The sequence below is a fragment of the Terrapene carolina genome, unplaced genomic scaffold (genome assembly GCF_002925995.2).
Source record: "Terrapene carolina triunguis isolate 2854851 unplaced genomic scaffold, T_m_triunguis-2.0 Scaffold511, whole genome shotgun sequence".
NCBI classification, from domain to species: Eukaryota; Metazoa; Chordata; order Testudines; family Emydidae; genus Terrapene; species Terrapene triunguis.
In genome coordinates this window covers 1147308-1168742 of record NW_020664862.1, presented here as the reverse complement: position 1 = coordinate 1168742, position 21435 = coordinate 1147308, and the positions used below count along the sequence as shown (strand labels likewise).

Below are 21435 nucleotides of genomic sequence, written 5' to 3'. Positions count from 1 at the left end.
CAAGCTACACAGAAATCTGACATTCAAAGCGAGCTCCGAGTGTTAAAACCCTGATGCCCCGAGTCAGGATTTCTCAAGGAGTCCCATTTCTAGAGGTGTCGTGTGCTCTGGGCCCGATCCTGCCAGGGGCTGAGTGAGAGGAGACCCCACGGAATATCAGTGACTAGTTCCCCAATGGCCTCAGGTTTATTTGCTCCTAAAAATTTAATCAGCAGATGCATTTTCAAAAATTTTATTCTCTGACTTAATTGTGAAGGCAGGAATTCAGAGCTGTGTTGCTCTGTGGCAACAGGTCCAATAGGGCATATTTCTATTTCCTGATTGTCTGAGGACTCCAGCACTTCTGCGCTGTAGATACCCCTCACAGTTACAGGGCTACCTGCATCTCTGCTGCCTCTCTGGTCTCTGAGTGCCAGATGTCAGGCCTTGTAGCCTTCCCTGTGATTGGGCTGAATCCCTCCATTTTTCCACCCTCAGACTGGTCCCAGGGCTACAGCACACTGCCTGACCACTGTGATTGCCGAACAGGTCCGAGTGCGTTCGGTACCTGTGGTTCTTCCCTTTAGGAGTTCGTGACTAGTGGTGAGAAGAGTGACCTGCCAGCCTTCTTGACCCAAAATACTGTTTAATCTGAACATCAGGAAGAAAGTGTAACATGGGAGAATAAGAGGGTTTTCAAACAACAGTCTGTTCACGTCTCTGACCCCAAACCCTCCCTCTCTGATGGGGACCCAGGCCCTTCAGACTTCCCGAGTGCTCTCTGTGCCTGTCAGTCTGAAGAGCTTCTCAGCAACAGCTACCCCAGCTCTGGACAGACTCCCAGCCCTGGCAAAACAAGCTGTGTAACGTGGCGGGAGCCCAAGAATGGGCTCCTCACAGCTTGTAGCTCCAGTGTTGTCTCTCGACCTCCCTGAAGTGCTGACTGAGAGATGACTTTTCTTCAGCTGTTGCTTCCCTTCCTGCTTGTTTTCCAGCAGACTGGAAGAAGAGCCACACTGGTTTCACCCAATATAGCCATAACATAAACATCCTAATAGTTAACCAAATATAATTCTATAGCAAACATCCCAACAACTGGGCTTAACATACACATTCATTATGGCAACGTTGTCTGTCCCAATACCGTTCCTAGGTGCTACGGATTTTATGAATACAGGACAGAGACAGTCAGAGAGAGAGAGAGAGAGAGAGCAACAGACTACTTTCATTGGTGAAATGAAGTTCTATGTCCATACATTTGACTATGAAATCCACTTCCTGCAAACCCTCATCGTGCCTGAATAACAGGTGCTGGGGTTACTACATACTGGAGAGTGAGAGCTCAGGGAATGAATATTTTCTATACTGATCCCAAGGCCTGTTACCACTCCAGATACAGGTCACAGACTGACAGAAGAGAACCTGAGGAGAACCAGTCAGCTATTAACCCAGGGACAGAGGAGCTACATTTGTTTACTGACAAGCAACTGAATGTGATCTTTTCAGGTTGTCATGAAATCCAGATGACAGACGCTACATTTGAAGTCCCACTCTAACCTGAGTAATCATCTCTGAAAGAAGATCAGAGGGAAAAGAATGGGTTGACATGTGTGTACTAAAGTACAGATGTGTAAATGTTATGCAAAAACTTTTCATTGTAATACAAATATTACAAACCAAACTTTACCTATCTCATAGAACTGGAAGGGACCCTGAAAGATCAAGTCCAGCTCCCTGCCTTCACTAGCAGGACCAAGTACTGATTTTTGTCCCACATTCCTAAGCGGCCCTCTTAAGGATTGAGTTCATAACCCTGGGTTTAACAAGCAAATGCTCAAACCACTGAGGTATCCCTCCCACCATAACATGCATGTCTATTGAAAGCCAGCAGCAGAGTTGTTGGAATCTCTACAGGAAGGAGCAGTGATAACTTTACTGCTTAATGGCTTTTGCTTTAGAAATTATTTCAGAAGTACTCCACATACTGTTTGCAATGGGTTTGTGCTATTAACTCTTTGTTCACTGAACAGCTATATGATACTCTCTCCTGGTAAGTGACCAGAAACTGTTTCTAACACTTATATTCCGAGTCGTGCACTCAATAACTCTGCAATACTTGTGCAAGACTTTCCAAAATGTCACGAGAGACCAGACCACTGGTCTGTGTTTCAGCAAAGAGTAGAGCTGAGGTGGAGGAAAGGGGAGTGTAACAGTGGTTGTATATCATTAACGCCTATCACATGTTATACGAGCATAGCTAAAGTAACTTGCACACTCAACTGGATATTAGTGCAATCCTAGTGTTTCCACTATGCACCCATTTGTGACGCCAACCCCTTCCTCGCCCAGCTGAAGTAACTGTCTGCGTTAGCTTGTAACTTCCCAGATATCTACAGACTCTTGCATGGGGAAGAGAAGTCTGTAGGATGATCGAACTCTCTGGATTCAGTCAACGCTGGCCAGGGAAAGCATTTCAGCTTCTCTTGGAGGGATGCTTGGGGATTAGCACACGTATTGAATTTACACATGTAAATCTGGAGTGATGCAGTTAAAATCAATATTATTGAATTAGGAACTTGTCCCTAAGAATTTATTGCATGTACTGCAAAGAGGCAGTGGAAAAATTTGAACTTTCAGGAGTGGAGAAAATAGAAAAAAATACATATAATGACACAATGAAACACTTTTATATATAGCTTCCATGCAGGGCAGATAAATATCATGACCGTTTCCACCGTGCACTTGTCATATGTTTACACACATGTCATGATACAATGGGCCACACTCAGAAGTGGAGGGCCAGAAAGCAGTGCTTCTATATCGTGATGCCAACTTTTCCCAACCTAGTGCTAAAAATTTCCCAAATCTGGTGAAAAATTCCCAGATAAAGTTTTTTATTTCACAATCTCAAAGGAACGAAATATGTGTGTTTTTAATAACTATAATATATATTATTATATCCAAATGATTCATTCTAGATATTGCACATTTATTATAATTTTTATATGTATAGACATGTTTTTCAATTTTAAACTTATGTTACTTATACAGTAAATAAAATATTTAACACATGAGGAGCAGGATTGAAATGATAGAAAACAATGTATTTTAAACAAATTTCACTATTTTAAAAACAAAAGTATTAATAAGTACGGCATGTGCCCTGCAGTGTACTGTACACCAAGTTACATTGAAAAAATAAAAAGTAAACATATAATCATAAAATAAGATAAAAAAGCAAACAGAAAGAACAAAGAACACTCTTTTATATAATTTTCCTTATTATTATAATCTCTGAGTTTTATCCATTTTCCGACTCATGGTCTGAGTCATCACTAGGAACATCATTACCATCATTAATATTTTTACTAGTTTTATCACTGTCATTTTTACTGTACATATTTTTACAATGTAAATACAAGTGCTTAATAGTAATTACAAAATTAGAACATTTCTCTTGCTTTGCTTTCAAAGCTGACCTTATAACTTCACTAGAATGGAGTGGTTTGGTTGTCATACAGTTTATTTATGTGGTTTTTATGTCAGTTACCATGGAAACAATTCTTTCACATGCTGCATTTGAATGCGGTAATGTGAAAACCTTTTTAGCCAGTTCAGATATATTTGCAAACATGAATTGACCTGAATAATTTAAATTCATTAACTTTCCATTTTTCTACAAGTTCCTCAGTCTCAGTTTGCACCAAAGCATTGCTCATTATAGCAGTACATTTATCTTCCTTTAATGTTACAGCCTCAGCAATTTTGGAATCAGGGAAACATTTTTTAACTACTTCAGTCAAGTGTTCTACAGATTGAATACTGACATTGTGTTCAGCAAAGTAACAGGCCATTCTAATCTCTGCATTTTTAACTTGCTCTTCGCATTTTTGTGCTTTTTTAATTTCACAATCTTGTTTATTAAACATATTATCAATTTTCTTTGTATTAGATACTGTCGCAACCGTTTGTTTATGTTTTTTACCATTAGCGTGCTTATCTAACTCACTAGTACCTGCCCGGATTTTTACATCACAACATTTGCAATAAGCTAAAAAATGATTGTTTTCTACTTTCTGCAGCCAGTCTTTGTATTTACCTTCTTGAAGCCATGAGTCTTGAAAGGCTTTTTTGAAAGTAGATGGCTTCTCTTTTGGTGGAAGTTCACCCCGAGTCTTCAATACTCTGTCAGGGGGGCTATCCCATTGTTTTCGTTTCAACGTGGACGGATCTTTTTCTACTCCTGCACTCCTCTTCCTCTTCTCACCAGCCTTACCGGTCTCTTTATTCATTTTTTATGTTAGATAAAAAATGGAAAGTGATCTCTGAAATAATGGAATGTGATAATTAGTATAATGTATATTTCAATTTATATTTAAATCAAAGAAGGGAACATATTATATATTATTACCTAACACAGTAGGCGAAGATATTTAATATTTGGCTGGAGGAAGGTGCTGTTAAAAATTGATGAACAGCTGAAAGCTCTGGTCCACATTCTCTGTGCAACTGCAAGCACGAAATACAAAATTTTAGAAATTTAATGACAGATCAAGGAACTAATCATAATCATTAAGTATTGCAATATATTTAATTATTGGAAGAAATCTTACCTAGAAGATAAATTTGATAACCATCTCCTCATTACCTGCCAGCCAGCTGTTGCTGAGGTTGGTTTGTTGTGAGTGCATGTGCGCACTTGTCACTTCACTTGAGCCCTCATGATATAGTACGTTGAAGCACCACCAATAGGAGAGCAGCCAGCACAGCCCGATTATGAAAATCACATGACAAATATTCACCAATCGAAGAACGCATTTTGAGGGAAATTTAAAAGAAGCGCAAATATTTTACTTTTTATGAAATTTTCCCAGGATTATTTAGGTTTTGAATGAAAATTCCCAATTTCCCAAGTTGAAACATTTTACTCAAAAATTCCCAGATTTTGGGAAATTTCACAGGATATAGAAGCACTGCCAGAAAGGGTCTGTGGGAAGGTTACAATTATAAAATCACACACTGCTTAAGTAGGCTGCGGAACTCCAAGCCACAAGATATCAAGGGTACCAAGAGCTTAGCAGGATTGAAAGCGGGACGGGATGTTTATATGGGTAACCAGAAAATCTAATTGCAGTAGTGAGAAGTCTTGGAATTGTTCTAAACTCTTCCTGATTTACACCACAAAATATGCCTAACTAGTGGGTATCAGGGGTAACATTCCATGGGAGCACGATATCTTATAGCTGCCCATTGCCGGGCTTCTTCCACCTTCCGCTGCAGCATCTGGAACTGACCACTGGATATTGGGCTAGATGGACTGCAGGTCTGATCCACTCTGGCAATGCCTATCTTCCTATCAGTGGTGTAAATTCAAGACTATGTTTTTGCTGATCTTCCTTGACCTCTTTGCTGTCTTTAAATATCCACTGAGAGCGGAAAGATGTCTTGTTAAATATCATCTAGTCTCCAGTTCTTTCTCCTTTCAGGAAGGAAAGTTCAGAACTCCTCAGACCTGCCCAGTACATTATGTCAGCTGTCAATAACACCAAATTCAGCTATGAAGAGTTCCTTCTCACTGGGATACCTGGGCTGGAAGACGTCCATCTCTGGATCTCTATCCCCTTCTTTTTAATATATGGTATTTCTATAGTAGGAAATTCAGTCATTCTGTTCATCATAAAAACTGATCCAAGCCTCCATGAGCCCATGTACATTTTCCTTTCCATGTTGGCCATCACAGACCTTGCCTTATCGATAGCCACCATGCCGACGACACTGCGTATATTGTTGTTTAACTCTAGGGAGATCAGCCCCAATGCATGTTTTGCCCAGCTGTTCTTCATCCACTCGCTTTCAAAAATTGAATCCTCCGTGCTCCTGTTGATGGCCTTTGACCGCTTCATCGCAATCCGTGACCCACTGAGATATGCTTCCATCTTAACCCCACCGAGAATAGCCAAGATGGGACTGGTACTAGTGCTAAGAGGGGTGGCCGTAGTATTCCCACTCCCTTTTCTACTGAAACGGTTCCGATACTGTCGAACCAATGTTCTCTCCCATTCCTACTGCCTACACCAGGAGGTCATGAAGATGGCTTGTTCGGACATCACAGTCAACAGTATCTATGGCTTGTTCATAATAGTCTCCACGGTGGGGTTGGACTCACTGCTCATCCTGCTATCTTATGTGATGATCCTCAAAACAGTGCTGAGCATCACATCCCACGCGGAGTGCCTCAGGGCCCTGAACACCTGCGTCTCCCACCTCTGCGCCGTCCTGCTCTTCTACACACCAGAGATCGGCCTTTCTGTGATACACAGATTTGGGAATAGCTCTTCTCATTTGCTTCAGATTCTTCTGGGCTACATCGCCCTTCTGGTCCCACCCCTGATGAACCCCATTGTGTACAGCGTGAAAAGCAAACACCTTTGTGCGAGGATAATCAGGGTGTTCATCAAGTGAAGGGTCAGTTCATCACCAGGCTCCAGCATTGGCTACATGGGAGATGAAAAACATGGGCCACCTATTCCGTCCTGGACCTTTACATCCGAGATGACATGAGCTTCTGACCTCCACACTGTAGAGAGAAGTTCAGATGGGTTCTAAGGCCTGGAGCCATGGGAGAGGTGTTGGTGAGGGAGGCTAGCACACTGGGGGAAGGTGACCAAGACAGGCAGCAGCGTGTACAAAGTGACTATGTTCGGGGTGAGCCAGGGGACCAGTGGGATGTTGGTTCATAATGAGCTGTATCAGTGGAGGCTCCGACCTTAGAATTCTTGTTGATACAGTCATTAAAGAGAAGGGAGGTGGATGTTGTTTCCCATTACACCTGGTCTGTCACTGTCCCGTCTCTGGTTAAACATCCAAGAGCCATGAAAAAATCTGCAGAGCTGTTCTGCAGTCACAGTTCTGGCCCTTCCTGAGCACTTTTGGTGCTGCGTGATCCATTGGCACTTCACCAGCTGTGGACAGGGGCTATTCAAGGGGCACAGACACCCACCTTTCCTCTACGCCCTCAGCCAGATGTTTGTGACTGAGTTGTGTCAGAGTCGTGATTAACGCAGGAGCCCCAGAAGAAGCCTTGAGTCAGCCCCTCCCCCATTGATGGCACTGTACACTGTGCATGTGCTGAGCCCACCCCCATCCGTCTGTAAAGCCCCCGAAGCAGAGCAGAGCTGTGTGTGTGAGTGAGGGTCTGACACACAGGAGACCTGGCAAGAGACTCAGGCCCAGGTTCCCTCTCTGTCCTCTCCATTTGTCCTGCCCCAGCTGCTTGCAAAGGGAGGGAAATGGGCCTCATCTCCCCCACAGAGACACGGCTAGCTCCTATCCCAGCCCAGCCTATTCACTGTAGGGTGACCACCTTTTCAAAAGGCAAAAGCAGGACACATGCAGGAGCCTCATCCCCTCTGAGACCTCCCCCCTCCCCCATTCTTCCGCCTTGAGGCCCTACCTCCTACTAATCTTCTTCCCAGAGGCACCTCCCTCTGCCCCATCTCTTCCCCCATGACCCCTCATCTCTCCTCTTCCCCCGAGGCTCTGCCCCCTCTCCAGTGCACAAGCCAGAGCCAGGCCATGATAAGAGCTGTCCAAGGACCCAGAACCCCTGTGAGGAGCTCCAGACCGTCCACCTCCTCTGGACAGGAGGCTGGGGGCCCAAGAGCAGCCCCCAGCCTGTGTCCCCACCCCCAGGATGTACAACCCAGGGAAGGAGGAGATTCTGGGGCTCCACACAGCAGCCTGGACTCCTGGGGTAGCTCTTACCACAGCCCAGCTCCGACCTGGCCGGGGGCGGAGCATCGGGGAAGTAGAGGAGCAGGGGGCAGGGCCTAGTGGGAAGAGATGGGGCAGGAGGCGGAGCTTGAGGGGGAAAAGGAGGAGCAAAGGGGTGTGGCAAGACTGAACCAACGCTGAGCCCAGCAAGCAGGGCGGTGCAGAGGCTGCTGAGTAAAAGAGGAGGATGAGGCCATAGGGTAAGGGTAGGAGAGTTTGTGGTTTGGAGAAAACTGAATTAATGCGACCCCACAAAGGGGGTTCTTGTTTTAAGTATTCCATGCTGAGAGTAAGTCATTGCAAGGATCTTAGAGGACATTCGCGGGAAGAGCAGGGTGCCTGCAGGGCTTCCTCAGGGTCCAAGGTGGCCCCCATCCTCAGGGACTTGGCCAGAGTATGATGTGTTACCAATGGGCATAGGTCAGCCCAGGCCCCAGGCTGCTCTAAACTCCGCTGTGGCAGGGGGAGAACAGGCCAGAGAATCAAACCCCTGTAACTGGCTCCTTGCCATCCCCACTTTCTGCACCACAGAGGGGAGCTCTGCTGGCACAGCAGAGAATCCAGCCAGGCCTGTCACCGCTTAGATGGCTAGAAGGCTGGCCTTGTGGTCTGGGCATGTTTCTGCAACTCAAGACAGCTGGCTTTGATTCCCTTGCCGTGTGTGACCATGGGAAAGCCATTGGGTGTTTTTAAGCCTATGCACAGGTGGATAATAGCCCTGCCCTGCCTCACAGCAGTGGCAGAAGGATAAATACATTCAAGGTGCTCAGATACTCTAAGACCCTAAGATCAGAGCTATGTCAGCATCCCATGGAGCAACACCTCTGACATTTGTGTATAAAAGGCCTCTTACCACAGCCTCCTCTGACATATGGCTTCTGGGAAGCTCCCTGACTCCAGCACCTTGGTGTCTGTGGCAGAGGTGGGGGAGCTCGGCGGTGACAGTGAGGGGTTAGGTAGTGGATTTCTGAGGGGAATGATGGAGTGTCACAGGGATGCTGAGCGTTTCAGCACAGTCACTGGACCGGTGTTTCCAGCCATTGAGGCTGAATGGATCTAACTGCCAAACAATGAAGCAAAGGCCACAGGGGCCTCATCCTAGATATCTGTGTAGGGATATTAAAGAAGGTACTAACAGTGATTCCCCCAAGTGACAGTGACCCCCTCATAATTTATCCTCCACATTTTAAAATCCAACAGTTTCACCAAGTACAAAAATCTCTTGGGTCTTCTGTTAAAACTTGTAAGCTACTGTCTGTAAAAACCATTGATTGTATCTATCCTGTGAAAGATACTTTATTACTATGTAAAACTTACAAACAAGTTAATTGACTTTGTTCTTAAAGTAATTGATACAATGTAAACAAACACTATAAGCCATTAAGTGACTTTCACTTCATTGTAATAGCAAGGGCTCCTAGGACAGACCCCCACCCTCTGTGATTAAAGGGCTGGGAGTCTCAAATGAATTAGCACACACCCCGAAAGTGGTGGAAACAGTAAATTAAAATATGGTTAAGATATGGAATGTATGCTGATGAATCCTTAATATACATGAATGGTTAGGGAGGTGCCAGCCTAGAAAGGGAGTATCCATCGGCCGAAGAATGTGTCAAGTGGATGACCAGACAACCACCGGAGGGTAAACTGGGATCCACCCCATCACTTGAAAGGATAATAAACACAACTTTGGACAGTATGGAGCCATCAGGAATGTGTCCAGGAATGTGCCATCTGCTGATTGAGTCAGCAACAGCAGAATGAAACAGCTCCCATAGACTAACATAGGAATTAATTCCTATAAGAATGGACTCTCAAGACTGATGACTTGGAGTCTCTGGTTCTGCTGCCAACCTCCAGGAGCATCAGGTGCATCTGACACAGACTCGGCTCCATCCTCATGACCAAGATACCTGGCCAGTAACTTGGCATGAGCAACTTCTAGGCTGGTAACTATAACACCTATACAAAACTTAAATAAATAATTGTGTGAATATATATGTGTGTGTGTGTGTGTGTGTGTGTATATAAGAAATAAGTAGTAATAAAAATAAGTAGTCAAAACAACCTTGTTTACTTTTATCTTTTGCTTTATCCTTATATTTACAATAAATGTGGCATCTTTGCCTTATCCCTCTTAATAAGATCCTGCTGGTTTTTATTCTATTGGTATAACATCTGGCTGGGAGAAAGCAGTCTGAGGGCAAAGGTCAGCTCCACACCTTGGCCCTGTAACACGGACATGGCTGAGCGTGGGGACTGGGCCCAGGCTCACACCGGGAGGCTTTGAGAAAAGGCTGCTTCCACAAGAAAGGGGCTGTAGGCTGCGTGTCCGTCCCTCCTTGTCAGTCTCTGAGGGAGCCCATGCCTCCTTGCTGTCATATAACTGAACAGGGGAGCTCAAAGCGTCCTATGGGTGGGCAGAACAGTACGGCAACAAACAACTGGTGGTCTCTGACCTGCAAGCAGGACAGAGCAATTTAGTAGTCCTTGAGCCCCGGGCCCTCAGCCAGAGTGGGGCAGTAACCAATGAGTAGGCTCCCTCTTGCAATCGGGGCAGAGAGGCTAAGCAGTCTATGAGCCCCGGGCCCTGTAAGCACGGGGCCGCAAAGCAATGTATAGCCTCTGGCCTGTAAGGCTAAGCAGTCTAGCAGCCCAGGTAAGGGTGAGCACCAATAAAGTCTAAGGGCTTGATAATGCAGGTATGAGGCCCGAGGAGCACAGGCCTCCTGGTTTGGCCCGGCAGGGCGGATGTGGCTCTCCTGGTTCGGCCCAGCAGCGGGGGTACTGTGGTCCCTCTTTGTCACTCTCTGAGGGAGGACGCGCCTCCTTGCTACAGGGGCAAATAGATCGCAAGATGCTCTCAGACACACAGGGAAACTGGGCTGGGTCCCAAGAGCTCCTTGGCATCCCAAAAGAATGTAGGTTGGGCCAGTCCTGGTTCTTTATCTCCAGAGCAAAGCCTGTCTAACTTAGCTTGTAGTGATACGTGCGATAGATGAGTGTAAACGTGGGACAGCTCCCTGTTATTTTAAAACCATTTTCTCTAATGCTTTGTGCTGTTTCTTAATAAAACTGCTAGTTTTAAGGAGACTGATGATGACGGTATAAGTCTGGTCACAAGCACCCGAAGGGAAGGGACTGAGGTGATCCATCAGACCTGCTTGGTGATAAGCACTTAGCATAGATGGGGTGTTGTTCTTACTTCGACGAGTGGGACAATTGTGAGATTCCCACCAAGACAGGAAAGGACCCTATTTAGAGAGTAAAGAAACCATATATCCTGGTTTTACTGTGACAATCCCGATTCTTCTTGGCCAGCATCTATCCTTGTTGAGTGCCTATCAGCATTCAGAGTAGCAACTTGTTCAAGTTGCATCCAAGATAATAATCCACTCAAGACCATGATTCTCGGAGTCATAGAATTTAAGGCCAGAAGGAGCTATTAGATCATGTAGTCCAGAGGTTCTCAAACTGGGGGGTGGGCCCGCCTGGGGGGTGCAGAATGTATACGGGGGGAAGGGGGTGAAGAAACTTTAGGGAAGAAACCTTTCTGTGCACAACCCACTGCAATGAATAACTAGCCAAGCTGATTTCTCCAGACAGATCTGGTCCTCAGATTCACTGTGCGTTGGACTCTAGGCGGTGCTGTGCATTTTGATGGTTTTCTTTTAAGTTCGTGTAGCATTATTCAATGACATTACCATCTGTACGTGGATCTGTTTGCTATGGCGTGGTGTGCACATTTCATTCTAAGCAGGGACCACAGTCACAGTTTTGCTTTTTCTCTGATTCCAATGCATCGTTGGTTCATTCATGCAACAAAAAAATAAAACTCAAGTGAAAAACAAAGAAGCCGAACCTGATTCAGTTTGAGTCCTTCCCCCACATATATCAATATATGTATTTGTGTGGCAGGTGAGGGGGGCAAAAACTCTTAGAGACACAAAGAAGGGGCCGGGGTGTGATCAAATAAGTTTGAGGAACCACTGATCTAATCTGACCTCCTGCATAGCACAGGCTGCAGAATTTTACCCAGTTACCCCTGTATTGATCCCAATGACTTGTGTTTGACCAATGCATCACTTTTGTTCCTCTAAAGCGTGTCTTCCAGGAAGGCATCCAGTCTTGGTTTGGAGGTATCAGGAGAATTCCCCACCTTCCTTGGGAGTTTATTTCACTAGTTAAGCACCCTCACTGTTAAAAATGTGTGCCTCATTTCCAAATTTAATTTGTCTGGCTTCAGTTTCCTGCCATTGGTTCTTGTTATACCTTTCTCTCTTAGATTAAAGAGCTCGTTAGTAGCTGGTATTTCATCCCTCTGAAAGTGCTTGTACACTGTCATCAAGTCAGCTCTCAACCTTCCCTACGTCTACTCTCTGCACCCCTGTTTATTCAGCCAGCGGTAAGTTGGAAATGACAGAGAAGGAGAAAGACCTGGGTGTATTAGTCAGTCCCAGGATGACTGTGAGCCATGATGTGATGCGGCTGTGAACAAGGCAGATGAGATCCTAGAATGTGTCAGGTGAGATAGGGAACTATTAATATCCTTATACAAGGCACTTATGAGACCTAATCTGTCAAACTGTGTAAAATTCTGGTCAATCGTATTCCAGAAAGAAGAATTGAGACTGGAACAGGTGCGGAGAAGGGCTCCTAGGGCAATGGAGGACCTGGCTTATGAGGAGACTAAAGAACGTGGCTGGTTTAGCCTAAAACAACACAGGCTGAGCTGGGATTTGATTGCTCTATAAATACGCCAGTGGTGGGGGGTAAACGCCAGGGAGGGAGATGAGCTCCTGAAGCTAAAGGCCAGTGTTGGCAAAAGAACAAATGGGGATCAACTGATCAGGAGCAAACTGTGTCTGGAAAGGAGAAGGAGGTTTCTGACCATCTGAGCAGGGAGGTTCTGGAACAGCCTCCCAACAGGAGCAGTGGGGATTGGGGGGGAAACAACTGAGCTTGTTTTAAGATGGAGCCGTGACTCTGTATGGAATCTGGGGGACACTTTAGGATATTATGAATACCAGTATTGTATAATTGCAATGAGTTATGCCAGATATGCCATGTAAGATATCTGCAAATATTATAATTTGCCAGCTACGATAATTTTGTTTATATGTTTGTATCACCTTTGTATTATGAGTTATAGATAAGTCTGTATGTCTGTATTTCAAACTTGTGCTATGCTTCTGGGTGACATCCTCAGACAGTCTGGCATCAGCACTGTGTAGCTTGCTTGATGGCCCATTAAAGCACCATCAGCTATACAATTGACCCATTGAGAGAAGGCAGACACACCATATGACTCAGCAAGGCATGCAGGGGCGTGCCTATGGACGGAAAAGGCTTTCAAGCCATGTGCTGGGCAGCTTGTGTCTGGAACAAAGGAAGCACAGGCCACATGGCGGAGACTTTAAAAGACAACTGCATCTTCTTCATTTTGTCTTCAGTCCTGCTTCTTACCTCTGGAGGACCTTTGCTACACACTGAAGCTCTGAACAAAGGATTGAATGACCCATCCAAACTGTGGATGTGATCCAGAGGGACTTTCAAACCAGCAAACTCACCAATACTGCAGGAACCTGATATATGGCCCTGCTGGGCTGCCCCTCGCTCTCATACTGACCGCACCCGCTCTGTCTCTTGAACTGAAATATCGCACTACTGTGTATGCTACATTTCTGAACTTGAAATAAAACCAGGATAAATTTGCCCTTTTAAAGGAAAACTAGAGTGATTAGTTCCAACACCTGGAAAGCTATATAAATATTTATTAGACAAGAATATATCAACATTACTTTTCTTCAGAAATAACTACTATTCTTTCCTTGGCTTTATAGCTCTGATATTAATGACACCTAAAAAGATTGAATAAAACTTTTCTGCCTGACTGGTTTTGAAGAATTCTGAATGCAAAATGTTGGTCACTTTGTGGCTAGGTGGATTCTTCCAGGTTTCAGGAATGCTCTCAAATACCCCATGGCCAAAAACGTCACCCAAGTAGTAGTATGTTGATGCAGTCTCTGGATTCTAGCAATATTTTTGTTTCACCTCAGAAATAAAGTACAAAAATACATCAGGTTTTTACAGTAAACATTTTGTAAAAGATTTCACATAGATATTTTTTAAAATGTTTATAAAAAGTTAAGTGGCATAAAATTCATCAAATTGTATTTGAGTAAGTATTTTTAAGATCACCTAATCATCTTAGTGCAATGCTTACCATTTTGGCTTTCCTAGGTTGAGAATCTCCCTTCACATACATAGTTAGCTTTATAAATATATTTAAAAACACTTGGATTATAAGAGCGAGAATAAAATCCCTCACGCAGTGCTCTTTGATTAAACCTTAATTTCCAAAATATTTCCCTTTATGTATTGGAACAGTAATAATGGTTTGCACCACTATATGTTCAGACAGTTACATCACACTCATCACTATATCTCTAAACATGTATAGCATTTTTCTTCAAAGAATCTCAAGACATTTTACAAGGTTTATATCCTCCCAATACACCTGAGAAGTAGCTAAACATTATTAGATCCAGTATCCCAAGCACAAAGGGGCTAGTTAGAGGCTCTGTATTACTGTTGTATTACAAAGAATAAATCATAATTATACAGATGGGGAAAGGTAAAGTAATTTCTCCAAGACCACATAATAAATCAATGGCAGAGCCAGAAATGGATTTGAGGAGCCCTGATTCAAATTTCCCTTTTCTAACCACAACAGCCATTATTGGGGGTGAGGGTTTGCCTTATGCTTTCACTTAGAGCTTGTGAAAACAAAACGAACCATTTCTCAAGTTTGAAACCGAATGCAGGAATCAGAATATGAAGATCCTAATATTAAAATTTACATTAGAAACAGTCAAATCTCACTGGTTTAAATTGTCCTAATAGCACAGGAGATGCAGTTTTATCATAAGTCTTGTGGTATTTGGTATTTTCCTTAAGTTCTGGTTTGTTGAGGGTCCTCCTTGGACTACAGGACAATCTTAGTTTGCATTTTTTTTAAAAAGTAAGTTTCCAGCCTTTATGTTTGTTGGATGAAAAACAAGAAACAAACAAACAAAACCTTTAAGATCTAATCCCTAAAGGCTCCAAAACCAGAAGGCAAATAAAAATATTTTTTTCTGTTCTGACACAGGTCAGCAGAGAATCTGAACTGGCAACAGAAAATGGGGCTCCCAGTAGGAGAATAATTCTTTACTCTTGCTAGGAACCCGTCAGTGGATTTTGGGGAATAATGTTATTCAGTCAGTTAGTCTTTCCTGGCGTACTGCACCCGCTGGTGATGTCTAACTAATAATAATTAAGAGCCGAGTTTATTTCATGCAAATTGTGTCCAGCGCCATAGAGGAAATAAGGAAATAACAGGAGGAGAGAGAAACCAAAAACATCTGTGTATCACAATAGGGAACCGAGCAGTTTCTTTGTTACTGACTGCACCAAGATGTGACTGTTCAGGGAGCATGGGAGAGGAATGTATCTGAATAATTAAAACTAATAGTTCAGCTTTGATGTAAATAGGTGTGGATGACTACAGATGCACTGCACTTCAGGCTCAAGAAAATGCTGATAGATCTGAGCCTTAAGTGGCTTACCCAAGGTCTGTGATGGAGCAGGGAAGCTCCCAAGTCCTATGCTAGCACCTTAACCACTGCACCCTTGTCTCTCTTTTATGTTTCATCCTAATCTGTGACTCTCCATATTTTCATTGTCTGTCATTAATGTAATATTCTTCTAAACAAGATTGTAGTAGCGCAGTGCACTGAAGTAACTGTATGTTTAAATATGTATTACGACTAAGTCTATAACTCACTGATTCCAGACCTCTGTGATGTAGTTTGCTTCAGCTGTCAGTGGCTGAAGCTGGGGCTGAAGGCAGGACTGGGGATCTCCCCTCTGTGATTGCGGCTGGAGCCAGAGCTAGAACCGGGACCCTTTGCTCCCCTGCCCTGCAACTGGATCTGACTTTGCAACCAGGATCCTGCGCCCCTGTCCTGCAGCTTCAGCCAGGGGCTGGAACCGGAGCCTTGTGCCCCTGGCCCCGTGGCTTCTACGGGGGGCTGGAGCTGGGGCCATGAGTCCTTGCCCTGTGGCTTGTGGTGCGGGCTGCAGCAGGGGCCGTACAACCCCTCTCGCAGCTTCCTAGGGCCCCCTCTCATGGCTCTGTGCACCTGTGTCTGTCGTCGTCTCTCCCAGTGTGTCTTGATATTTCACTCTTGGGATCTGGTCACCCTAAAGAAGACACACCAGGTGGGGGATAAGCTTCCCCTAGGGCCTATTGTTTCCCCAATGTCCCATTACTCTGAATAGGCCCTTCACAACCGGAAGGGACTTCCCCTACTGGAATGATCCGAGACAAATGTCCATGTATGGAGCTTATGGAATCTCCCTTCCCTGGCCTGCACCCTGGGTTTGTAATGCAGGAAAGGGGCTGCTGGGGAGAAAATAGTCCTTTATTCTTCTTCTTATTATTATTTTTCCATTTTATTTTATTTCAGCAAGATCACAGCTGTGACAGCATCGTTGTTACTGCTAGGCTGCCCTCGAGGTACCCATGTGACTAATCGTCACCATACGAACAGTGATGACAAGCCCAGATTCCAGGAATAGAGCCTGCAGCAGGGCTGGGGCTGCAGACCAGGTGGGCAGCATCACCCCACGTCCCCTGTGATTTGGTCTCCTGCAGTTTGCCATTGGCTCTCACGGGGGTTAAAGCTGGTGCACAGGAAGCCAAGCAGCTGAGGTTCCCTGATGGCCAAGTGGCCCCCAAGGAAATGTGCAGTCATGCTTCATAAAGACAGTTACCTCCCTGTCTGAACAGATACTGCCTGTTGCCCGTGTAACCTCTCTGATGACTCCTTGTCCTTTAGGGTGAAGACCTCTGGTGTCAGCGGCTCCCCTTCTAGCAGGAATTGGGTATGTTGGCCGGTTTCACTAGCTTTAAAATGCGAAGTGAAGGGGAAAGGCTGCGAGCTGGTTACATGTTCCAATGTTCTGTGCTGCAGCACATGACTCAGCTGGGCTCTCAGGGTCACTCAGCGATGGAGCTGGAGGGCAGGCAGCTAGGTAGCTTGGGAACCCCTCCCCTATATGTGCCTATGCTGCACACTTCCTTATTTAAGCTACACAGAGATTCAAAATGATCTTGGAGTGTTAAAAAAAATGGCCAGGGTAGATTTCTCAGTGGTTCCCATTTTTAGAGGTGCCGTGTGCTCTGGGCCCAATCCTGGCAGGGGCTGAGCAAGAGGAGACCCCACGGAATATCAGTGATTAATTCGCAAATCACCTCCAGGTTTATTTGCTCCTGGAAATTTAATCAGCAAATGCATTTTCAAAGATTTTATTTTCTGGTTCTATTGTGAAGGCAGGAATTCAGAGCTGCTTTGGTCTGTTGTAACAGGTCTTATAGGGCATATTTCTGTTTCCTGACTGGCTGAGGGCTCTAGAATCTCTGTCCTGTAGATACTCCTCAGAGTTACAGGGCTACAGGCATCTCTGCCCCATCTCTGGTCTCTGAGTGCCAGATGTCAGACCTCATAACCTCCCTCTCATGGGGTAGAATCCTCTGATCCTCCTATCCTCAGACGGGCCCTGGGCTACAGCACACTGCGGGTTGACTGTGCTTGTCCAGCAGGTCCGAGTGGGTTCAGCACCTGTGGTTCTTCCCTCTGGGAGTCTGGGAGTAGTAGTGAGACAAGTGACCAGCCAGCCTTTTTGCACCAAAGTACTGTTGTATCCGAACAGTAGGAATAAAGCGTAACATGGGAGAATATGATGGTTTTCAAACAGCAGTCTGTACACGTCACTGACTTCCAAACCCTCCCACTCTGACAGGGACCCAATCAGGGTGGTGTGTGCCTGTCACTCTGAGGAGCTTCACAGCAACAGCTGCCCACATCTGGACAGACTCCCAGTGCTGGCAAAACAAGCTGTGTAATGTGGCTGGAGCCCAGAAATAGGCTCTTCCCAAATTGCAGCTCCGGTGTTGTCTCTCAACCTCCCTGAAATGCTGACTGAGCGATGGCTTTTCTTGAGCTGTTGCTTCCCTTCCTGTTTGTTTTCCACCAGCCCACTATGAAACTAAGACTAGACATACTGGTTTAACCCAATACAGCCATAACATAAACATCCCGATAGTTAACCAAATATATCTGTACAGCAAACTCTCCCAGAATTGGGTTTACCATACACATATCATTATGGCAGCTCAGCTGCACGTCTATCCCAGTTGTATTCCTGGGTACTGCAGATGTTATGAATACAGGACATAGGCAGTCAGAGAGAGAGAGAAAGCGACTACTTTCATATGTGAAATGAAGTTCCATTCCCATGAATACTCATGCATTTGACTTGAAATTCACTTCCTGCAAACCCACATCATGTCTGAATAACAGGCGCTGGGGTTACTATGTACTAGAGAGTAAGAATTCAGGGAATGAATATTTCCTATACTGATACCAATGCCTGTTACCACTCCGGGTATGGGCTACAGACTGACAGCACAGAACCTGAGGAGAACCAGTCAGCTATTAACCCAGGGACACAGGAGCTACTAGACTATTGTTTGCTGACAAATGACTGTATGAGGGCTGAGACGCTGCGATCTTTTCAGGTTGTGATGAAATCCAGATGACAGATGCTACATTTCAAGTCCTACTTTAACCTGAGAACTCATCTCTGAAAGCAGATCAGAGGGGAAAGAATGGGTTGACATGTGTTTACTAAAGTACAGATGTGTATATGTTATGCCAAAACTTTTCATTGTAATACAAATATTACAAACCAAACATCCATGACATGCACATATATCAAAAGCCAGCAGCAGAGTTGTTGGAATCTCTACAGGAAGGAACAGTGGTAACTTTACTGCTTAATGGCTTTTGCTTTAGAAAGCATTTTAGAAGTGTTCCACATACTGTTTGCAATGGGTTTGTGCTATTAACTCTTTGTTTAGTGAACAGCTGTATGATACTGTCTCCTGGTAACTGACCAGTAGCTGTTTCTGACACTTACATCCAGGGACATGAATACAATCCATTTGCAATACCTGTGCAAGATTTTCCAAAAAGTCCTGAGAGAACAGAACCGCTGGTTAGTGTTTCAGAAAAAAATGAAACTGAGGTGCAGGAAAGGGGAGTGTTATAGTGCATGTACGCAGGGGCGGCTCTCTGTTTTTTGCCAGCCCGAGCACTGCAGTCAGGCGGCCTCGCGGATTCGGCGGCATTTCTGCGGGTGATCTGCTGGTCCTGCGGCTTCGGCGTACCCGCCGCCAAATTGCCGCAGAAACCGCAGGACCGGCGAACGTCCCGCAGGCATGCCGCTGAAGGCTGCCTGACTGCTGCCCTCACAGCGACCGGCAGGCCACCCGCCGCGGCTTGCCGCCCCAGGCACGCGCTTGCTGCGCTGGTGCCTGGACCCGCCCCTGCATGTACGTAATTTATGCCCATTACCTCTTACACGTGCATGGCTGAAGTAACTTGCACACTCAAATGGATATTAATGCAAAGATAGTATTTGTATATTCACCCATTTTTTATGCCAACCCCACCCCCGCCAAGCTGAAATAACTGTCTGTTGTCAGCTTGTACCTTGGCAGATATCGACAGACCATTGCATGGGGAGAGGGTGCAGGTCCTGTAAGGATGAATAGAAGCCTGTAGGATGATAGAACTCTCTGTATTTAGTCAACACTGGCCAGCCAAAGCACTTCCCCTTTTCTTGGAGGGATTCTTGGGGGTCAGAGTGTATCACCGGGAGCTAAAGGGAAAGTTAATGGAGCCTCGTTCTGACTGAATTTACACATGTAAATCTGGAGTGACCCTGTTGAAGTCACTGTTATTGAATTAAGAACCTGTCCCTAAGAATTTATCCCATGTGCTGCAAAGAGGCAGTGGCATAATTTGGACTCTCAGGAGTGGAGAAAATAATATATATATATAGAATGAGGCAATGAAACATGTTTATAAATGGCTTCAATGCAGGACAGAAAAATACAATGACCGTTTTCACCAGGCACGTGCTATGTGTTTACACACAGGTCATGATACAATGAGGAACTCCCAGCCACAAGATATCAAGCAGGTCAAGAGTTTAGCAGGATTCAAAGAGGGACAGGATGTTTATATGGGTAACGAGAAAATCCAATTCCTGAGTTACACCACTAAATATATCTAATTACTGGGTGTCAGGGAAATTTTCCCTGGGAGTAGATTATCTCATGGCGGCCTATTGCAGGGCTTCTTACAGCTTCCTCCAAAACATCTGGAACTCGCCACTGGATACTGGGCTAGATGGACTGCAGGTGTGATCCAGTCTGGCAGTGCCTATCTTGCAATCGGTGGTGTAAATCCAAGACTATGTTTTTGCTGATCTTCCTTGAACTCCTGGAAGTCTCTAGACTTGCACTCAGAGCAGAAAGATGTCTCATTAAATATCATCTCGTCTCCTGTTCTTTTTCCTTTCAGGAAGGAAAGATCAATACTCCTCGGACCTCCCAGTACATTATGTCAGCTGTCAACGACACCAAATTCAGCTTTGCACTGTTCCTTCTCAGCGGGATACCTGGGCAAGAAGAGGTCCATCTCTGGATCTCTATCCCCTTCTGCTTAATGTTTGTCATTTCGATAGTAGGAAATTCAGTCATTCTGTTCATTATAAAAACAGATCCAAGCCTTCATGAGCCCATGTATATTTTCCTTTCCATGCTGGCCATCACAGACCTTGGCTTATCGATAGCCACTATACCGACGATACTGGGCATATACTTGTTTAACTCTAGGGAGATCAGCCTCAATGCTTGTTTCACCCAGCTCTTCTTCATCCACTTTCTCCAATGTACTGAATCCTCTGTGCTCTTGTTGATGGCCTTTGACCGCTTCATCGCAATTCATGACCCGCTGAGATATGCTTCCATCTTAACCCTGCCGAGAATAGCCAAGATGGGATTGGTGTGTGTGCTAAGGGGGGTGGCTGTAGTAGTCCCTCTCCCACTTCTCCTGCAATGGCTCCGATACTGTCGAGCCAATGTCCTCTCCCATTCCCACTGCCTGAACCACGACGTCATGAAGATGGCTTGTTCGGATATCACAGTCAACAGCATCTATGGCTTGTCGGTTAAACTCTTAACGATGGGGTTGGACTCACTGCTCATCTTCGTCTCTTATGTGATGATCCTCAAAGCAGTGCTGAGAATCGCTTCGCACGCAGAGTGCCTCACGGCCCTGAACACCTGCGTCTCCCACCTCTGTGCCGTCCTGCTCTTCTACACACCAGAGATCGGTGTGTCTCTGCTATACAGATTCGGGAAGAGCTCTTCTCCCTTGCTTCAAATTCTCCTGGGCTACATCTCCCTGCTGGTCCCTCCCCTGATGAACCCAATAGTTTACAGCGTGAAATGCAAACACCTTCGTGTGAGTATAATCAGGACATACTTCAAGTGAAGGGTCAGTTCATCACCTGGCTCCAGCGCTGGTGACATGAGAGATGAAAAACATAGGCCATGACAATGGCCCCATATTCCATCCTGGACCCTTACATCCGAGACGACATGAGCTACTGATCTCCACTCTGTAAAGAAAGGTTCCAACTGGTTCTAAGACCTGGAGCAATGGGAGAGGAGCTGGTACGGGAGGACAGTGCACTGGGGGAAGGAGACCAAGGCAGGCAGCA

At 45.2% G+C, this 21435-nt stretch overlaps 2 protein-coding genes across 2 annotated transcripts; both read left to right on the top strand.

The window, feature by feature from the left end:
* The first annotated feature begins 5505 nt into the window (after window positions 1–5505).
* On the top strand, window positions 5506–6441 carry LOC112107350 (olfactory receptor 51G2-like). Its single transcript, XM_024201007.1, has one exon. The coding sequence runs from the start codon at window positions 5506–5508 to the stop codon at window positions 6439–6441; it is 936 nt and encodes a 311-aa protein (XP_024056775.1).
* A 13829-nt stretch (window positions 6442–20270) lies between these two features.
* On the top strand, window positions 20271–21206 carry LOC112124647 (olfactory receptor 51G2-like). Its single transcript, XM_024223125.1, has one exon. The coding sequence runs from the start codon at window positions 20271–20273 to the stop codon at window positions 21204–21206; it is 936 nt and encodes a 311-aa protein (XP_024078893.1).
* The last annotated feature ends 229 nt before the right edge of the window (window positions 21207–21435 follow it).